We start from the raw sequence: 22,445 nt of genomic DNA on the forward strand, positions 1-22,445 counted from the left end.
AGCTTCATTCAACTGATCATGAATTGGCTCTTGCCACTGTGTATGTAGTGAAGATATATCATGTCAGTATTAAATTGTTGGGCTTTTTCCCACACTAACCTGACCACCCTTCTAATTTTTCTTGTTATTTTATATGCCACAGCAGTGCAATTCCTGTCAGCGCATAATTATTACTTCTATTATTTTTATAATTTGAAATATTGTGGACAAATGCAATTTTTTATCCTTCAAACTCGGTTTACATTGATTTGTTATAATGCCATTTCACTGTAGACACATAATTCAAAGATTAATTCAATCCCATTGTGATGTCTCGTTATGTGATCAGGCTTTTTTTGGCAACTAGACCGCATCATTTTACAATCATACCTGAAAAAGTTTTCTTGTTATTCTGAGTATCAATTTCCAAAATGAATCGGTAATCAAAATCAATGAACTTTTGTATCATTCATACTCCCAGCTTCCTGGTTGAGTTATTCACAGTGAAACACCATTAATTTACTGTATATGGTTGAATGATATTGATACATTAAAGTATGAACCATTATTGACAAGTTGAACACATAGGCAAAGCTCTATTAAACATATACCAATAAACACCTATCTATATAGATTTGATGGTATTTTATGGTTCATAAATTATGTTTTAAAATGGTCATTTCCACAAGACTATGAAAGTATTTAATGTATTTATTTTGCATGACATCCTTAAAATGGTCATTTCCAGAAGACTAAGAAACTATTTACTGTATTTAGTTTGCATGATTTCCTTAATTAAAGTAACGACTGATTGTTGGAGCTGAAGTCGATTGCTGTTCTTTGCAAAAACATAATCGCCAAAAATCAAATGTTCACCATGGGCTGCATTTTATGGGAAAGCAGGAGGGTGGACCCCATAAATTAGGGAGCCATAGCATTGGCAGCCCACTCACCCATGTTCCACCATGATTTTATGAGGGGCAGGAGAGGCATCTGGTGGGTCACCTGCTGAGGGCCCAATTGAAGTCCTTAAGAGGACAATTAAAAGCCTTTTCATCGGCTCCCAGTGCCAATCAGATGCTCTTTCCGCAGTTTTGTTTCTTCGTGACCACCCTGGTCACCCAACACCGACACCCCCTCCTCCCCCTGCCGTGCACAATATGCTCCCTCACTGGGACCTATCAGCCAAATCCTAGCGAGACCCCTGATGTAGCTGAACACCGCCTCCCTAACCTACCTTCAGCACCCGCAAGGCTACTGTTCTTGCTGGCCTTACCGGTGTGCAGAACTCCCAGTACCTGATTGGGTGGAAGTCCCGCCCTATACTGATTAAAGAGCGGTCACCCAAAAACTGAAAATGGGGCAAGCTAGCCAAGCAGAAGCGGGCTTGCCCCCGATGTTTACATGGGGGCACCTGGAGCCACCCTCAATGTATAATCCAGCACATTTACTGAATAATGTTATCTTTCAGAAAATATTCATCCCATATCAAACTATTCACATATCCATCCAGTGAGTACATAGAGTACCACAGTAATCCAATTTATCAAGCATTACCCATATTTTTTCCATATCCATTTAATCTGTTCTGACCTCTGAGCTCTTCTAATCACTCTCCCATATCTGCTTCTTGTAGAAAGCCAAGCCATGAAGCACACTTTGTAATCTAGACCTGTCTAGTTTAGCACTATAAATTAGTGAGCTGGAATGCTTGCTGAGAATTCCTTTTCTCCTTTATTCTGTCCTGGCTGCTGCTTTCACTACATAGACTAGTGCCTGCATGTGATGTTATTTTTGCTGGTGTGGGAGTTCTTATATCTCTCCCTTCTATTCCTCAGACATGTATTAAATCCCAGCTTGATCAAGTTAGCCATTTTGCTTTATTTTGTGAGTTCTGCCCATTGCATCAGACATTAATATTTTGTCTGAAACATCTCAACCCAACTTGTAATCCCTTTTGGAAAGCGTCTGGATTTCAGTTAGTGTTGTTAAATGCAAGTTTTTGGAAGGCTACAATTATTGCCTTCCTATTTTTCCACCCTTGATTCTTTCTAGCCCCTAATCAAAGCTCCCTGCTGTAGCTTCTCTGAGTTTTATTATTGTTTCCCTTGTTTCCTGATGCTACCTTCTGTTCCAAATTTTCTCCCAACAATCTTGCCTCCGTTGCTCAGTTACCTACAACTATTCTAGTCAGAAATCATCAGAAGTTCACAAAGATTTGAACCAAAATTTTCAGTAACTTTGCCCGAATAGCTGTGGAAATCCAGAAAGCTGGAGATATGTTGGGTCTCACTGAACTATATATCACTGTAAACTGTCTTGGTTCCTCTTTATGATGAACACCCATACAATAATTTTTAATACTGTATAAAACACACCTACTGAGCTATAAGTACGGCATATTTATGGACCCTTTATCTTCTCAATCTTCTGAAAGTTTGGTGTTTTATGTACAATTCCTTCCTTACCTTTAACATCCAACCTCTCTCTTTGGTATAATCTTTCATGCCGCTCCATTTACTGGTACTGCTGTGACCAACACTCGTGCAATTTTCTGTGGTCCTGCAAATCCCCAAATATCACATGGATTTTCACCCTTCTATTCTTAAATAATTAAATAGTTAGACCCTTATACAGTTTCATCCTTTAACTTCAAAGATAAAAGTAAATTACTGCGAATGCTGGAATCTGAAACAAAAAACACTGGACATGGACAATCTCAGCAGGTCTGACAGCATCTGTGGAGAGAAAAGGGAGCTAACATTTTGAGTCTGGATGACTTAGTCAAAGGAGACCTGCTGAGATTCTCTGGTATTTTCTGTTTTTGTTCCTACTTTAACTTATTCTCTTCCAGGATCTCAAACCTATATATAATCTTTATTTTTCTTCCTGAAATCCTCGGGCTTCTAAAACTTGAGCTTTTTAATATTGAATCACTGCTTCTTGATTTATTTTACTTTGCTTTGCAGTCTTGATGATGCACTGCACTATCGACCTTGGTTTTATTAATTTCTCAGTAAAATGATGATTAAGTCTCCAGAGCAGCATGGTACCACCGCCCTAGGATTACTTTTGTATCATACAATACCACTAATCTGTTAACCAAGCACCCTTACTCCATTAAATTGACTGAAAAGAAGATAGAAATTTAACTAAAATTAAATGCACAAATTAAATCAAATGATAACTTTTAATATTTTAATTTTAATACTCCATCTCCACCCAGCAATGCCCCATCGCTCCCATATATATGTCAATGCTATTTGTTTATTTGTTTGTCTTCAGCTCTATAAAGATGTTATCAAAAGATTATGATATTTCAAGATTGTGCTTTATTGCTGCTAATATTGTAACTCATATCATTTGTTCCGATACAAACTCATATTTTTGCATTATTTCATGTATATAATTTATTAATTTTCATGTTTCATCCTTCGTAGCTGCCTTATTATCTGATCTCTTGCAAACCTTTGATTCTGAACAGATGTACCATAGTTACTGCTCTTATGTAATTATTGCTGACATTGACCTAGATACAGATGGTCCAACAACCATACTTTTCCCCTTTTAATGTTGCTTGACAACAAAAAGTGCAATCACAAACAGTTCACCTCGGGAAAATGAATAACCACTGAACTCTCCCTGAATGATCTCCCTCACTTGGCCTGCTATTCAGAGTATAAAATTCCACTGATGGTATAGATCACAAATGGACCTGATCAAAATATGCAATTGTGATATTGCTGTTCATTTATTTTATTTGGTGTCCTTCCGTGAGTACCACATTACACCAATACCCAAAGTTATTCCACAATTTCTGCAATCCCCTTCAACCTGCTTTTGGGGAGAAGAGATGCCATGGGTGTACCAACCCCTTACAAAATGGAATGGAAGTGTTCAATGCTCATTAAAATAATTTTGTAGGAATGTCCTAGTATGTTGGCTATGGCATGTTAGGATAAGGGAACTGAAATGGCAGTTTGGTCAAAGAAAATCAAAATGAAATCCAACTTAGGTCTTTTTGGACCTGTATAGCCACTGGAGCGAGAATGATTATGTCTGTGGATAGATCATGTACCTATTCCTTTCAATTGTGAGCCAGAAGAAAAACATCGGCAGTTGGAATACTCGACCAGAAAATCACCAATAAACTCGAGGTTCCTTTGACCATTCCTCATCTTTGGGCTAACCAATGAATGCTGATGGGTAACATCATCTTTTGGTATGGGTGATTTTGGCTTCAGATTTACTTCCTGTACTGAGACGGTTGCTGGATTTCAGACTGAGGTCTGTAATATCGGTTCTGTGCAGTCGCCACCTTAAAATGCCTGACTCAAATGGCAGTTTTTATGTGTAAGTAGAAATACACTTTGATTTCTGAGCTCAACATCTCCCCGTTGTACTATTCAATAAACTAGAAATTCGATAAATGTAGAAAATAAGGACAAAGGTTGAGTTTTTTTAACCTTCTCTTTCAAAAAGAGGAAGAGGATGCTGCAAAGTCTGTGAATGGTTCTTTCAAAGACAGGTCGAAAGCTATTCTATGAATTCCACCAGATTACTGAACCAGAGGTGCTAAAACAGTTGAATTGATCCAACCCCGCTGCCTTCATTTGGATTAAACATGCACACTTTAACTACTTGTGAATTTCTCCTGAATCTTAAACCTGATTCTGACCTGGAAACACTGACAAATAGTGTAAGGTACCAACAAATTTAACTGATGCATTTACCATGATGTTAACATTAAGAGTTCTTCAAAATAGAGTGACGTGAACTGTCTGTGAGTTACATTGCAAAGATGACTGGGTGTTATTGAAAATCAAGCAGACACAAGCACAAAGGGAATTTCTACTGACATGGTATCTGTTTCCTGAGATGTTATCTTAAAAGTGGAATATGGTTGTACTGTGATTGACCTCTGGAAAAAAAGAGCCAGGCAGTTTTATTGACTATGCAACTGGAAACGAAGTCTGTATCTCCAGGAACAATGCAAAATGCATGGTTTTCCCTCACGAACTGGCTGCATTCCAGAGATTGAACATTCCGTACTGTATGGGCTAGGGATACTATACCGCTTGCTAACATGAGGAATTAATGCGGCTAAAAGGACAGCACAATGTTACCGGAAACTATCCCCACCCTGAACCGTAATGCGTTGTCAGGTGGTAATCTGTTCAATTTTGATTTATTGCAGAAAATCAAACAAGTGGGGAAAGAGGGGCCAGACCCCACGTTATCCAGTCTGCCAACCATCTCATTAGGCACCCTCAACAGGATCAACTGCAACAGTTTGCGTATTATAGAAGAGGACAATAAGAGTTCAGCAAAGCCCCAGGTTGAGAAAGAGAGCGTCGGGGAAAAAGAAGAGCCCTCAACGAGTTCGCCTGAAAAACCCGGTGTGGACAACGTGGAATCGCTGAGTGACTCACTGTATGATAGTTTCTCATCTTGCGCTAGTCAAGTGTCCAATGAGGTGCATGGGTAGAAATGTTGCAAAACATATCGAACGGCCCATGGAGCACTTAGGCCGCCAAGAAGATAGACTTTGAGAACGTCTTCAAGACGGTGCCACAGTAACATGGCCCACCACGAACTGAGAGCGTGCAGCAAACGGCAAAGCAGCTCCAGACAATGGCAATGGTTGGCAAAAAGCACTTGAACTAAAAGTTGGCGACCCTGCAGCACCTATCCAGTGACTTCACTGATTCAAGAACAACGATTTTGCACTGTATAAATGTTTCCTTCTGTAAATTGAAAAATATATTTGTAACAAATCCATGAAAGCAATAAATGATAAAACAATGGTGCAATCCTCTGGGGCTTAACACCTCCAACACGACTCCGACAGTGGGGTGTCACAGGTTAAGGAGGATTGTTCTGTATTCTCTCTCTGCAATGGTTTTAGCGTTTGACTCGAATTAAATTGCAGCAGCGATGAGCTATTCCACCAGTGGTGTCCTACTCTTGGAGATATGACAGGTGGCATTTTTTAATAGTGAGCAACCACATTTGAGCAATTCCCAGCTATAATATCTATCTAAGATCCGAGTCCAGGAGATGTACATTTTAAATCTCAGGTGATTTAAATAATTTGGAAGTAAATGGACAGATGTGTTTCCCAGGCTCTTCCGGGGTTTTAGGTCCATTCCCTCTTTTTTTATTGTTGAAGTCTATGTCAGGGATATCTGTGACACCCGCCAGTGGTTTTATTTTGAATGTTGTCCAACACAATGAGCACAGCTCCCATTATGAGCCAGCCCGAACTGTACCCGAAAAAAACCTTCCTCCCCTTATCTTTGGAACAACATTGTGCTAAATCCCAGCTGCAGACAAATCTATTTTATTTTAAAGAAATAGCGTTGCCCCCCTCCCCACACATCTTGTTTTCTATCAAACTTGTGTTCATTTGTATGGAAAAGGTGCGATTTTGCAAATGGTGTGTATTTTTTCTAGCTGTGAGATATTTATATCTACTTTTGTACATGGAATTGTAAAGTAGTATATTTGATATTTTCCAGGATTCTACACACAAGTCTTTGATTGGAGCGTTTGAAAAAGTACCAAGTGTAAACAGAAATAATCCGAAATCTTGCGGTACCAACAGTGTTACTTTAGAATCTGGTGCAATCTTCCAGTGTTTATATTAAAAATTAATGTCATATTTTCATGTAAGGTCAAATTAAAAAAAACAATGCTTTCAGACTTTGTACTTGTGTCCATCGCACGTTGTACCTCTCGGTTTACGCTCTCGGCAGCAGTGCAGAGGGAACTTTCAGTATGAGCAACCTGGCTTGTGTGAAGCTGGCACTCAGCCTTTGCTATCTGGTGTGGCCTTTGCTTTTCCAGTGAGGGTGACTGAAGCGTGTATCTCGAGGCTTCAGATCGTTAGTCGGGCGCATTACAGAGTCCTGACTCCACTCCACATTCTCTCTTCCCACTTCCAGGTTCAATGACAAGGCGAGCTTGCAGCATACCTGCAGTTATTTAATAATAAAACACTGGCTGCGGTCACAGACAAAATCGTAAATGCACTTTTATTCAAAGTAGGGATTTGACCACTGAGCCGTGATCCTAATATATATATTTATACAAAAGAAGAACAAATGAAAAATCTTTGAAGCATACAGGTAATCATGCAGTGTTTCGGATAAGCCGCTCTAATACTCTTACAGTAACGCTTGTCAGTCTTACTGGGATTAACTGTTTGAAGACCGTAATTGGCGCTATTGTCAGCCGAATCCCGCTTTCAAAAGAGCCACTCGCTTCATACTTGGCATTGTGAAGCTCACTTCGAGGAATTGCGGTATTTCCAACAGACTTTTTAACAGCCTCAGAGTCCCTGGAGCACACACGCTGCCATTAGGGGTAACGTTCGCCACTTTTATCCAAACTCACACCAAACTGCGAAGGAAGAATACAAGGCTTTTATGTTTGTGTTTCAACTCCGCTTGTCAATGTCCTTGTATATTTCGAATCATGAGCTTTCCATGGGGAGGACTTATTAGCCTTCCTCTCCTATAAAGCTCCCCCTCCCCCCGAAGTCTGACAATGTACCCCCGCCCCCACAGACACACAACACACACACTTTTCCTGGTTTCATCACTATTCCGCCACTTGTCCACCTTTACCACTGGATTGTCTCCCAGTCCTGCAATTCCTTAGTTTTATTGACTCCGTTCTGCTATTTCACCCCCCCCGCCCCCCCTGATGTATCTCTTCCGAATCCCAAGTGACAGATGACTTGCTGTCACGTGGTGCCGCTGTTTGAATCCTCTTGTCCATTTGCGCTCCGTCTCCAAACTCTTCAGTGTTTTGTTGTCCTCCAGGCTCCCAGCCGAGGGACCAGTCTGCACCAAGCCATGGCTGGACCAAGGAGGCAGCTCGCCTGAGACCCGCGGCTGGACGGACAGCTCTCCCCGTTCCACAACCCGAGCAGAAATGGAGCTCTTCATGTACACAACTTTCTGCGGATTTTTAGCGTCTACAGGTAAGCCCCCCTCTCTCCAACCCCCCCCCCCTCTTTTTTCTGGAAAGTCAATTTCACACCCTCTGAAGTCATTTCGTCTGAAATAGCCGTAACCGAAAAAGAAATGACATGCATTGTCTCTGCTCTCCCGTGCTTCTGGTGTAATCAATTGGCAGCAACGTTAAGGCAGGGGATGGGGCGGGGGGGCATTTCGTGGGGTTTTTGTCCTTTATTCCCCGATAAATCAATAGGTGTGATCTGCCGGGGCGCGGAGCAGTTAATTAATGACAAAAAAAGTTAATACGGGCTCTAAGTGAATCAGAAACGAATGATCAAAGCCTATATCATCTGAAATTATTTCACATGACTGATCCCGCAATTTATTGGATTCATTCCACTCTGCGCGTCTCCATTGTCATCTCAGCGGGCGAATCTTTAGATAAATTAAGTGCAGGGAGCCCGCGTTGGCAGTCGATCAATCCACACTGTATTCAATTTAACTTCTTTTTATCCCCCTTTTCAGGTCTGGGCTTTCAAATCCAGTGTTACCAATGTGAAGAATTCCGCTTAAACGATGATTGTTCATCTCCGGAGTTTATTGCAAACTGTACAGTCAACGTGCAGGACATGTGTCTGAAAGAAGTGATTGTCAAAAGTGATGGTAAGGAACCGTTTGCGGAGAACATTGCGTTGGAGAATATCTATTCAGGTCCACTAGTTCTAATTTACCTCCAGGCGCAAGGGCTTTTCGACAGTGTGGATGTAAACATAAATAAAAATGGATTATTTTGACACTGCAACCTTGTAATTAGAATTTCTTCCTCTCGACTAGATACAATAAACATCCTTAATTTAATTTTTATAGACCAGCCAATTTCTGCCTGAAGTGAAATATAGTCCCCATCAAGCAGCGAAGTGTCCCGGGTTCTTGTGAACCTAGGTCCCCGTTCATTGCAGAATAACTGCACTGTAAATTCTATGATTCTATGAACTCAAATAAATCTTAGGCACATAAAACGCAGCTGATCGATCTACCTCCCCACTCAATGTTTCTCCTGTGTCTTCCTGTCTAACATTCCGATGTGTGGGCAATAGATTCAATCTGCCACTGACATGATTGCACTAAGAGGGATACAATCGCAAGTTGAATTGAAAGATTTAAACTGCATGGGTGCAGGATGCTGTCCCCTTCAAACTTCAAGAGAAATCATTTTCCACTTCCAGATGAAGGTGAAAACGCTTTTTGCTTTAAAAAATGCATTCAAAAGTCTTTCAGAGATTTTGAATTCTGTCGAGATTAGAAAAGATTGAGGTCACTTTGATCAAAATGTGTGATATTTGGGAAAGGGAAAGTGCATAATTAGCCATCACCAAGTAATTGGCGTTTCTTATTTTGAAACTTTAAAATCCCAAACCAATTTCAAACCACTTTTAGGATCTGTTTGAATAAACATAAAATGTTTAATATGCATCAAAATATTATAGTACACAATCTATTGGAGAGGAAATTAATCCGATAAGGTGAATATGTCACATGCCATGCTTTGTATGAAACTGAATGTCAAAGGATTTAGAAAATTAGAAGTATGTTTAGGAAGCACCAACAAAATCATAATTAAAACATAAAATGCCGGAAAAACTCAGCAGCACTGGAGAGAGAAACAGAGTTTAATGTTTTGAGTCCAATATGGCTTCTTCAGAACTCCATTTATGTTATGACTGATGGTTCCAGTACAACACAGTCTATATTTTCTTGTGATGTTACACTCAATGGTACGGAAAATAGCAAAGGTTAAATTTGTTCTGGCGTACAAAAATCTCCATGTCTGAACATCCTTGAACTTTATGGAATCATATGACCATACAGATGGAAACGTTTTGCTGCTCTGTGCTACTTACAATTGGAAAATAAAATAAAAAGCGTAGCACACCCTATATACTCAAAGGCCTCAGAAGTGGTTTGAAATACTGCAAATCCATTTTTCGTAACCCTTGTCATCAGGTTTGTGTAGGTGTACATTGAGCCTTTGTACGTTTCACTTTCTACGTGGATTTTGTCGCAATCGGTAACCTCTTAGCCAATATATTGCTAACTATTATAAGACCTACTCAATATAGAATTTCTCTGCAGCAATCACGTGAAAATAATTTCTTGCTGACCTGCAGTAATGATGTCATAAAGGAATATTAATGTTTTCAGCCAATATCATGCTTCTCTGTGACTGAGGCTATGGAAAGCTCCTATCAATAGGTGCCACCAACATTTTCCGCAGATGTTTAATTTTAAAGTTGGTGCATTTCATACATATATAAGATAACAAAACAGTATTGTTACGGTCAGGTTATCTTAGTGAACTATTTCAGTTTTGCTCTTCTGGTTTACAATATCGAGATCCATATATCTGGGTATACAACCTAAAATTAATGTACTCCCAAATTCAAGACTATAATTAAACTTTACAGCTAAGTTGACCTTTTAAATATGATTGAATTTTCACTCTCTTAACACATGGTTTAATTCGGATCCCTTGAATAGATTACAGTCTTGAATTCAACAAGTATCCATACTTCTCCATTCCCAATAATTAAATGAGAAATAAGACAGCATATATTTCCTGAATAGATTTGAACACAACAGTAGGGTAGTGAGATGAGTTTGGGATTAATTTAGCAGAGCCAACACAGGCACAAATGGTGCCAATTTCTTCTTCTGTACTGTAAACATTTACAGTTTTATGGTATTCTTGTTTCTCTCACGGGACACAGTGCTTTACTCATTCATATTTCTGAAGGACTATTATGCAACATTTGAAAATGTTTATTTACTCTCTTGAGGGTTTGAAACTATTGAACTTACAAGAACAGGAGACACCCAATTCTCAACCTGCGGGTAGTGCCTAAGGATGACCTAGTGAAGGCCTCAAATTTGATTTTCACTTTCTCTTTGCTCAATTTTGCAATCTTTGCTGTTAAAGCTAAGAACATGAAATTCTGTGACATCAAGGATTAAGACATGTAGGATACTAATGCAAATCTGGAGTCTATGGCGGAAAGAGCACCCGAGAGGTTAGGAACATAGAAACATGAGAAGGCTCCTTATGCCTGTTTCACTAACTTAAATCCTACCTCCATCCACCTGCCTCGGTTCCATATCTCCTTAGATAGAGATGGGAAAAATATATCAATCTCAGGTTTGGACGTTTTACTTGAGCTCATATTTTTGCTTTATGTTGGAGAGCATTCTGGTTGCGGGAAGAAATATTTCCTAATTTCTTTCATGAATGGCCTGTCTGTACGATTAGGATTATAATCCCTTGTCCTCTACTCCCCTTTCAAAATCCAAAATCTTAAAAATCTCATCAAATCCTTCACTAACCTTTTGAATTTTAGGGAATACAAGTCTCCTTTATGGTATTTCTCCTCAGAATTTAACCCTTGGAATCCTGGTAAAGTTCTGCTTAGTCTGTGCTGCACTCTTTCCAAGCTGCAATATACTTCTAAGATGGGATATCCAAATATTGTCGAACCAGGGTTCTGTTTAGATGTAGGAAAACATCCTTCTTGTACATTTTAGCCCTCTATATCTCAATCATTCCATTAGACATTTGATCATATTTTGTATATTTTATATTTGAGTGGTCTGTATCAATGGACCCATAAATCATTTTGACCTCTAAATCTCCCGAGTATGTCGCCATTTAAAAAATACACAGACATATCTTTTCTTTGGTCAACCCACACTTACCTGTGTTGCAACCCATCTGCCACAGTTTCACCCACTCAGTTAACCTTAATCGGGTTATTTTGTAATTTGATGTCCACTCCACTAACTCTACCACTTATATTTGTGCCATCGGCAACCTTAGATATATGGCTCTCTATTATGTTATCTAAGTCATTAATAAATGCACCGAATAGTTGAGAACCCAGCACAGATTTTTGTGGGGCACTGTTTCCCTCCAATTTGAGTGAAAATCCATTTTCTTATTCACGCCCCGATTTTCTAATCAGTTCAAGATTTGCCTTAAATTCAATAAGCTTTAATCATAACTTATAAACCCTGAAGTGGAATCTTAATGAATGCCTCTGGAAGTCTGTAATGCACCCATAGAAGCAACACAATACTTGTGTTGATTCCTCAAAAACGTCAATTAGGTTTGTTATGTACCTTACGTTTTGCGAATATATGCTGTCACACTTTGATTGACTGAAATTTCTCTTAAGTACTTTAAAATAGATTCAATAACTTCCTCACGACAGATGTTAAACTAACAGGCCCTGGGTCACTGTCTGAGTGGAGTTTGCACATTCTCCCCATGTCTGCATGGGTCTCACCCCCACAACCCAAAGATGTTCAGGGTGGATGAATTGGACACACTAAATTGCCCCTCAATTGGGAAAAAAGAACTGGGTACTCTAAATTTATTTAACAAAATAATAGGCCGATCATGTCTTGGTTTTGCCCTCCCTCACCTTTCTTAAATAACGGAGTTGAATTTTCATTTCACCACTCTGAATTGAGAGAATTTTGGAAAATTATGGTTAAAGAATCTGTAATTTATCATCCTGTATCTACACAATTCTTTACAGTTTTGCATACTTTTTTCATTTAGTTTTATGTTATCTCTTACCCCGTTTGTTGACCATGACTGTTTTATTTCCCATGTAGAGCCCTTGGCCCTTCGGCCTATGTACTAAGCTAAGTTAATTTTGCAACACAGCCCACTATTTACAATAGCAGTTTAGACTAGTTGATGTTCACGGTAGATTAGATTCTCTCTGATCTCTGCAGCATTATTTGCACATCAGTGTTACTATCAGGGAAAACAAAATGCTATAAATCTCTTCAAACGCTTAAAGGACCCCCCTCAAAGTTCCTAAAAATGGAAATGCTTTGCTGAGTCTGGCGTGGTGGTTTGGAGGAGACCTCAGCCTCAGATGAATAATGGAGATTGGTGTCACTGAATGCAAAGGGAGAGTAAAATCCACTTGCTGATTGATACGTATTAGTCAATGCATTCAGTGGCTTTACTTGTTGAGTTAAAATGGTGAATCATAGATGAAGAGGAATATTCTCAACTCCGAGGATGCAAACCAGCCCCTGATCTTAGTATTAAAGCCTGTGCATATAATAATGCATTTTGAGTGTCTTGTGAAGAAAGTTTTTACGTTTTCTGTTCATTTACAGGATGTGAGCATTGCTGGCTATGCCAACATTTATTGCCCATCCCTAGATTGTTATTGAGAAGGTGGCAGTGAGCTGCCTTCTTGAACCACTGCAGCTGCTGTGGTCTGGTACACCCAGAGTGATGTTTGGGAGGGAGTTCCAGGATTTTGACCCAGCTACAGAGAATGAATGGTGATATATTTCCCAGACAAGATGGTGAGTGACTTGGAGGGGAACTTCCAGGTGGTGGTGATCCCAGATATCTGATGCCCTTGTCCTTCTAGATGGTAGCGGTTGTGGGTTTGGAAGGCGCTGCTGAAGTAGCATGGGTGAGTTCCTGCAGTGCATCTCGGAGATGGTACACAGTGTTCATTGGTGGTGGAGGGAGTGAATGTTTGTGGAAAGGGTACCAATCAAGTGGGCTGCTTTTTCCTGGACGGCACAAGTTTCTTGTGTGTTTCTGGAGTTTCACGCATCCAGGCAACTTACAGATGGAAAATATTCTACGTGCACCTGCTCAAAGGAAAACAAATTTGAAGGAAGGAATATAGTTAAGATCTTTTAAATTCAACAATGCTCTCAAGGAACTTTTAAAATACAGAACATTAAACACAATTAGCTATTCAACATTTTATTAAGATCATAAAACAAAAGGCAGACTGAATTACAAACTTTTCAAAAACATTTAAAAAAATAATTTCATTTATTTTTTAAAGAACCAAAGATCTTGCTTGTGATACCCCATACAAATGAACACCCATAATTAAGCGCTGGCCTTTCATATAAAAATACTGGTCTTTAGACAAAACACTAGAAGGCTGTCAATGCCTGTGAAACAGTACCTATGTATGAGTCAGCATTCTGAGAGAAGGAACTGAAAAATTGATAATGGAGAACAGAGGTTAGAGTTATCCTTCACACACGTCCTATCTTAAAGTGCTTGGAACTGATAAAGGAATCAGGTCTTGGCAGTGCAGTGGAAGAAGGAAACAAATGCTGACAGTCTCTGAAGAGCATCTTTAATGGGAAGAATATTACCTATCATGTTACTGGAGTGAAAGGAAGAGTTTTTAATGCTACAGAAGACCGAATTTGATTAATAAAATTAAAAATTGCAATGTGCAAGACAACTAATGATTCACATTGATCAAGTCATGGTGGAATTGATCTCCTAAAGATTTCTTTTAACCTTGTAGGATTTCAATTTTCCGCTGCACTTCAGATTCCTCTGTTGATATTTTCATTTTTAGGGTGGAATGCTGAATTAAGCTTGAGATTACAATGAGCTTACTTTTGGAGCCTGACTTTAAAAAAAAAACATTAAAAAAAATAATCTTTATTGTCACAAGTAGGCTTACATTAACACTGCAGTGAAGTTACTGTGAAAAAACCCTAGTCGCCACATTCCAGCGCCTGATCGCGTATACAGAGGGATAATTCAGAATGTCCAACTCACCGAACAGCACGTCTTTCGGGATTTGTGGGAGGAAACCGGAGCATCCGGAGGAAACCCACACAGTCACAGGGAGAACGTGCAGACTCCACACATACAGTGACCCAAGCCAGGAATCGAACCTGGGACCCTGGCGCTGTGAAACAACAGTGTTAACCACTGTGCTGCCATGCTGCCCTTGAGGAGGTTATGCGGGTAAATGTTTTTTTTTTGTACCATTTTCTGGCCACCAGTTTGCTTTGGATTTATGGCATAAAATCCCTTTAATGGTAATTTCACCTGATTTTGTTGATCCAATGAAATCATAGAGCAGTTCATGTCTTTCCTATTAATTAACTGGAATGTTGTAAATTTGGCATGGAATAAGTGATATTTAGTCACAGCAGATAACAGTAGAAAATAATTCCAGCATAGAAACTGGATTGAAAAGGCATTTTAGTGTTTTAACAACAGAACCAACAGAAAAGTGTTTCATGCTACAAGGGCTAATTTAATGATTTTTTAAAAATAGTATCCTTTGGGCTGCCACAAATGCATACCATCAAAATATATTTGGACATATTATATGTTTGCCTCTCACAACATAGGTGAATCTACACTATTACGTTCAGAATAGTTTTTTAAAAAGTATTTATCACCTTATCTTCAAAATGATGGTTTCACTTTTGTTTTAGATATTAATAGCTACAAAAAGTTGGTGTCAATATTAATTTAAAAAATAGATGTGATCAAACTGAAGGAAAGAGATGATGCAAGAAAAAAGTGTAGACCTGAGGATTGGGAACAATTTAAAATTCAGCAAAAGCAGACGAAGAGATTGATTAAGAGGGGAAAAATACAATATAAAAATAAGAACATAAAAACTGACTGTAAAAGTTCTTACAGGTATGTAAAGGGAAAAAGATTGACAAAAAAGGCCCCTTACGGTCAGAAACTTTGCTTCTGTCTTCACGAAGGAAGACATGAATAATGTACTGGAAGTTCTGAGAAATACAGGTTTTAGTGAGGAGCTGAAAAAAATTAGTATTAGTAGGGAAATGGTTTTGGGGGAATTCATGAGATTGAAGTTGGATAAATCTCCAGGGCCTAATAATCTGCATTCCAGAGTACTTAAGGAAGTGGTCCTAGAAATAGTAGATCCATTGGTGGTCATTTTCCAAAATTCTTTGGACTCTGGAATGGATCCTACAGATTGGAGGGTAGCGAATGTAACCCCACTATTTAAAAAGTGAGGTAGAGAGCAAACAAGGAACTATAGACCAGTGAGCCTAACTTCGGTAGTAGGGAAGTTGCTAGAGTCCTTGATGAAGGATGTCATAGCACCGCATTTGGAAAGCAGTGGTGTAATCAGATAAAGTCAGCATGGATTTACAAAAGGGAAATCATGTTTGAGAAACCTACTGGAATTCTTTGATGATGTAACTAGTAGAGTTGACCAGGGAGAACCGGTGGATGTGGTTTATTTAGACTTTCAGAAGACTTTCGACAAGGTCTCACGTAGCAGATTACTATGTAAAGTTAAAGTGTATGGGATTGCGGGTAGAGTCTTGTGATAGGTAGAAAGCTGGCTAGCAAACTGGAAGCAAAGAGTTGGAATAAATGGGCCTTTTTCCGATTGGCAGACAGTGATTAGTGGGGATCTGAAGTAGGACCCCAACTGTTCACATTGTATATTAATGATTTGGACGAGGGAACTAAATATATTATCTCCAAATTTGCAGATGATACAAAGTTGGGTGGGAGGGTGAACTGTGAGGAGGAGCGAAATGCTTCAGCTGGCTTTGACAAGCTGAGTGAGTGGGCATATGCATGGCAGATGCAGTATAATATTGATAAACGTGAGTTTGTGCCACTTTGGTAGCAAAAATAGGAAAACAGGTTATTGTTTAAATGGATGTAAATTGAGAGACCTGGCTACCCAGCAACACCTTGATACCCTTGTGCATCAGTCGCTGAAAGTAAGTGCGCAGGTACAGCAGGCAGTAAAGAAGGCAAATGGTATGTTGGCCTTCATAGCGAGAGGATTTAAGTAAAGGAATAGAGATGTTTTATTGCAATTGTGTAGGGCATTGGTGAGGCCACACCTGGAGTATTGTGTGCAGTTTTGGTGCCCTTATCTGAGGAAGGATGTTCTTGCTGTGGAGGGAGTGCAGCGAAGGTCTACCAGGCTGAATCGTGGAATGGCGGGACTGTCATATGAGGCGAGACTAAGTCAGTTAGGATTATATTCATTGGAGTTTAGAAGAGTGAGAGGAGATCTCATCAAAACTTTTAAAATTCTAACAGGATTAGACAGGGTAGATTCAGAAAGAATGTTCCTGATGGTGGGGGAGGCCAGAATTAGGGTTCATAGTTTGAGGATAAGAGGTAAACATTTTAGGACTGAGGTGAGGAGAAATTTCTTCACCCAGAGAGTGGTGAATCTGTGGAATTGACGACCACAGAAAGTAGTTGAGGCCAAAGCGTTGTGATTTTAAGAAGGAATTAGATGTAGCTCTTGGTGCTAATTGGATCAAGGGAAATGGGCACAATGCAGGATCAGGGTATTGAATTTGATGATCAACCATGATCATAATGAATGGCGGAGGAGGCTCGAAGGGCTGAATGACCTACTCCTGCTTCTATTTTCTATGCATATTTCTATGTATAAGTTTGCTAGTGATCTGAACATGCAGTAACCAGCGACATTATTGGCTGGCAACCTGTTACTAATAAAAATAAACTACCACTTTAGACATCATGACCTTTATCTGTGTAAACACTACTTTCTCCAAATATTTGGCAATTAGTCATGTACTTAATTGCATTTGCATTCACTAATGCTTAACCATGCATAACCTAAATAGGAGAGGCAGAGCAACCTCACCCAAGACTAAGCAAGAAAGGATTCTAATTTTATTGCAGCTAAGAAGTCAGCTATGATGATGTACCAGCTGCAGAGGTACGAGTCAGTGCAGGTTGAAAGGGACCAGCGGACAGTTGTTCTATGTCCCATTCTCCTGGCTGTATTCTCTTATAATCAGACAAATAATGAACAACTTTACATGAGTGAATGATAGAGCCTGCCAGCAGGTGTAGGATTAATAAGCACCTCGAGTCGCATTCTCTTTAAATTCACCACTGATTATTTTACAATACAATGGACATCATACGTCTCTGCCAGTCATTCCACTCCTTTGCACCTGGGAACTGATTATTCCCCAGGCACAAATTGGAGGAAAATCATACCTATTATGTTTCCGTTCTTAAATTAGTACATTCTTATCATCATGCTATTCTTCACATGGTAGCTATGTAGTAATAACAAGACATGAGGCAGTAAAAGACCGGCAAGAATAGTGTTTTGCAATTTGTGCTGTAAAAGTTACAATCCATTCATCTTCTCTGCTTCACCTTGTTGCAGAATAGTTGTATGTTATCACAAAGCAACAAGAAAAATAAAGCAAAGGAAAACTATTATTCCTTTTGCACCATGAAGTTTACTCTATCCCATTAATACTCTATCCCGTGTTTTGTCATTTTGACAATAAGAAACAATGGCTTCTGATTTTAATAGAAGAGCTGGAATGGTGCATTAGTGTACCCAGAAGCTTAAATAACGTGGGAACATTTAGGAGACAGTGATCATTGTACCGTAATGTTTAGGATAATGATACAAAAGAATAACAGGAAAAGGATAAGTTTCTTGTTGTATGAGGAACGGTTGAGGACTCTAGGTCTGTACTCGTTGGAGTTTAGTAAGACGAGGGGGGATCTTATTGAAACTGACAGGATACTGCACGGCCTAGATATAGTGGACGTGGAGAGGATGTTTCCACTTGTAGGAAAAACTAGAACCAGAGGACACAATCTCAGACTAAAGGGACGATCCTTTAAAACAGAGATGAGGAGGAATTTCTTCCGCCAGAGGGTGGTGAATCTGTGCAACTCTTTGCCGCAGAAGGATGTGGAGGCCAAATCACGGAGTGTCTTTAAGACAGAGGTAGATGGGTTCTTGATTAATAAGGGGATCAGGGGTTATGGGGAGAAGGCAGGAGAATGGGGATGAGAAAAATATCAGCCATGATTGAATGGCGGAGCAGACCCGATAGGCCAAGTAGCTTAATTATTTTCCTATGTCTTATGGTCTAATAGTCAATCCAGAGTAAATGGGTGGGAACTAATTTCAACGGGGCAAGAACAGAGTTGGGTCGGTTAGACTGGAATGAAAGGTTGGCGGGAAAAACTGCAGATAAACAATGGGCTACCTTCAAAATGGTAATAGTTTAGGTACAGTCATGGTATATTCCCTTTAAAGGGAAAGGTAGGCCAAACAAATCCTGAGCTCCCTGGATGAAAAGGGAGATAGAAATTAAGATAAGGAAGAAAATGCGTGTTTATGAAAGGTGTCAGGTAGAAAATACAATTGAGAACCAAGTGGAATAGAGAAGGTTCAGAGGGGAGGTGAAGAAGCTCAATTAGAGGGTTAAAGAGGGGTTATAAGAAAAGACTGGCAGCTAACTTGAAGGGGGATCTCAATGTCGTCTACAGGCATGTAAATGTAGGATTTTGGAAATCAGGATATATAGGATGAATACGTGGCTGAAGGGATGGTGTCAGGGGGAGGGTTTCAGATTCCTGGGGCATGGGGACCGGTTCTGGGGGAGGTGGGACCTGTACAAACTGGAGGTGTTACACCTCGGCAGGACTAGGGGGGCTATTTGCTAGAGTGGTTGGGGAGTGTTTAAACTAATGTGGCAGGGGGATGGGAAACGATGCAGGAAATCGGAAGGTAGTAAAACAAGGGCAGAAGGGGGGAAGTGTAAGGCAGAGAAGCCACAGTCAAAAATCAAAAAGGGCAACAGTACAAGGTACAGTGACTGAGGGGAGCTCAGTGAATAGGACCAGGAATACTAAAAGGAAGAAAACGGGAAGTAAAAACATAAATGGAAAGCGACGCGGCAGGTTGCTACATGAAGATATGGGTTCAACGACAAGGAAAATTAGGAGAAACGTTCAGAGGAAAAATAACTCAGGTGAGGTTACTGATCAAGGTGTGAAGATTCAAAACAGAGGTATAAAAGCCAACATAAGTGTACTTTACCTGAATGCTCATAGTATTCGGAATAAGGTAAATGAGTTGATGGCGCAAATCATCGTGAATGACTATGATTTAGTGGTCATTATTGAAACATGGTTAAAGGATGGTCACGACTGGGAGTTAAATATCCACGGGTATCAAACTATTCGGAAGGACAGAGTGGATGGTAAAGGAGGTGGTGTAGATCTTTTATTTAAGGATGACATCCGGGCAATAGTAAGGGATGACATTGGTGGTATGGAGGATAAGATTGAATCCATTTGGGTGGAAATCAGGAATAGTAAGGCAAAAAAGTCACTGATAGGAGTAGTCTATAGGCCACCAAATAGTAACATTATGGTGGGGCAGGCACTAAACAAAGAAATAACTGATGCATGTAGCAATGGTACAGCAGTTATCATGGGGGATTTTAATCTACATGTCGATTGGTTTAACCAGGTCGGTCAAGACAGCATTGAGGAGGAGTTTATAGAATGTATCCGCGATAGATTCCTAGAACAGGAACCTAATGGAACCTACGAGGGAACAAGCGGTCCTAGATCTGGTCCTGTGTAATGAGACAGGATTGATTAATGATCTCATAGTTTGGGATCCTCTCGGAAGAAGCGATCATAATATGGTGGAATTTAAAATACAGATGGAGGGTGACAAGGTAAAATCAAACACTAGTGTTTTGTGCTTAAACAAAGGAAATTACAATGGGATGAGAGAAGAGCTAGCTAAGGTAGACTGGGAACAGTGGAGAACTTTCCAAGTGATTTTTCACAGTGCTCAGCAAAGGTTTATACCAACAAAAAGGAAGGACGGTAAAAAGAGGGAAAATCGACCGTGGATATCTAAGGAAATAAGGGAGAGTATCAAATTGAAGGAAAAAGCATACAAAGTGGCAAAGATTAGTGGGAGACTAGAGGACTGGGAAATCTTTAGGGGGCAACAGAAAGCTACTAAAAAAGCTATAAAGAAGAATAAGATAGATTATCAGAGTAAACTTGCTCAGAATATAAAAATTTACTAGTAAAAGTTTCTATAAATATATAAACAAAAAAGAGTGGGTAAAGTAAATATTGGTCCTTTAGAGGATGAGAAGGGAGATAATAATAATGGGAGATGAGGAAATGGCTGAGGAACTGAACAGGTTTTTTGGGTCGGACTTCACAGTGGAAGACCCAATTAAATGCCAGTGACTGATGGAAATGAGGCTATGACAGCTGAGGACCTTGAGATGATTGTTATCACTAAGGAAGTAGTGATGGGCAAGCTAATGGGGCTAAAGGTAGACAAGTCTCCTGGCCCTGATGGAATGCATCCCAGAGTGCTAAAAGGGATGGCTAGGGAAATTTGAAATGCACTAGTGATAATTTACCAAAATTCACTAGACTCTGGGGTAGTCCCAGCAGATTGGAAATTAGCAAACGTGACACCACTGTTTAAAAAAGGAAGTAGGCAGAAAGCGGGTAATTATAGGTCAGTTAGCTTAACTTCGGTAGCAGGGAATATGCTGGAATCTATCATCAAGGAAGAAATAGCGAGGCATCAGGATGGAAATTGTCCCATTGGGCTGATGCAGCATGGGTTCATAAAGGGCAGGTCGTGCCTAACTAATTTAGTGGAATTTTTTAAGGACATTACCAGTGCGGTAGATAACGGGGAGCCAATGGATGTGGTATATCTGGATTTCCAGAAAGCTTTTGACAAGGTGCCACACAAAAGATTGCTGCATAAGATAAAGATGCATGGCATTAAGGGAAAGTAGTAGCATGGATAGAGGATTGGTTAATTAATAGAAAGCAGAGTGAGGATTAATGGGTGTTTCTTTGGTTGGCAATCAGTAGCTAGTGGTGTCCCTCAGGGTTCAGTATTGGGCCCACAATTGTTCACAATTTACATAGATGATTTGGAGTTGGGGACCAAGTGCAATGTGTCCAAGTTTGTAGACGACACTAAGATGAGCGGTAAAGCAAAAAGTGCAGAGGATACCGGAAGTATGCAGAGGGATTTGGATAGGTTAAGTGAATGGGCTAGGGTCTGGCAGACGGAATACAATGTTGACAAATGTGAGGTTATCCATTTTGGTGGGAATAATAGCAAAATGGATTATTATTTAAATGATAAAATATTAAAACATGCTGCTGTGCAGAGAGACCTGGGTGTGCTGGTGCATGAGTCGCAAAAAGTTGGTTTACAGGATGCGGGGGGATCTTATAGAAACGTATAAAATTATGAAGGGAATAGATAGGATAGATGCAGGCAGGTTGTTTCCACTGGCGGGTGAAAGCAGAACTAGGGGGCATAGCCTCAAAATAAGGGGAAGTACATTTAGGACTGAGCTTAGGAGGAACTTCTTCACCCAAAGGGTTGTGAATCTATGGAATTCCTTGACCAGTGAATCAGCTGAGGCTCCTTAATTAAATGTTTTTAAGATAAAGATAGATAGTTTTTTGATGAATAAAGGGATTAAGGGTTATCGTGTTCAGGCCGGAAAGTGGAGCTGAGTCCAAAAATGATCAGCCATGATCTCATTGAATGGCGGAGCAGGCTCGAGGGACGAGATGGCCTACTCCTGTTCCTAGTTCTTATGTTCTTATGTAAATAGTAAAAAGGTGGTGAAGGGAGATGCGGAGCCTGAATGGGAATTTATACGTGGAGGCAGGGGGCATGGCTGAGTAATTAAATGAATATTTTGCATCCGTCTTTGCCAAGGAGGTAGATGCATCCTAGATGACAGATGAAGAGATTCATTAGAAGAGTTCAGAATTGATAAGTAGGAAGCCTTGGTACAGAAATTTGACAAGGTGTC

The 22,445-nt window shown here is 39.9% G+C and overlaps 2 protein-coding genes across 10 annotated transcripts in view; both read left to right on the forward strand.

Annotated features, from left to right (window-relative positions):
• Nucleotides 1-6,688, forward strand: part of LOC140388492 (nck-associated protein 5-like) — a 1,019,364-nt gene extending 1,012,676 nt beyond the window's left edge. For all 8 annotated transcript variants that reach the window (XM_072472774.1, XM_072472791.1, XM_072472783.1 and 5 more), the window contains one exon: nt 5,177-6,688. In XM_072472774.1, coding sequence (XP_072328875.1) covers nt 5,177-5,467 — 291 coding nt within the window. In that variant the 3' untranslated portion in view covers nt 5,468-6,688. The remainder of the gene's footprint in view (nt 1-5,176) is intronic.
• Nucleotides 1-22,445, forward strand: part of cd59a (CD59 molecule (CD59 blood group) a) — a 96,214-nt gene that overhangs the window by 26,413 nt on the left and 47,356 nt on the right. Inside the window, exons 2-3 of one of the 2 annotated variants that reach the window (XM_072472875.1) lie at nt 7,809-7,969; nt 8,472-8,609. In XM_072472875.1, coding sequence (XP_072328976.1) covers nt 7,921-7,969; nt 8,472-8,609 — 187 coding nt within the window. In that variant the 5' untranslated portion in view covers nt 7,809-7,920. Of the gene's footprint in view, nt 1-7,115; nt 7,970-8,471; nt 8,610-22,445 lie in introns of those variants that run through there. The other variant, XM_072472869.1, reaches the window with a different exon arrangement.

The sequence above is a fragment of the Scyliorhinus torazame genome, chromosome 2, assembly GCF_047496885.1.
Source record: "Scyliorhinus torazame isolate Kashiwa2021f chromosome 2, sScyTor2.1, whole genome shotgun sequence".
Taxonomy (NCBI): Eukaryota; Metazoa; Chordata; class Chondrichthyes; order Carcharhiniformes; family Scyliorhinidae; genus Scyliorhinus; species Scyliorhinus torazame.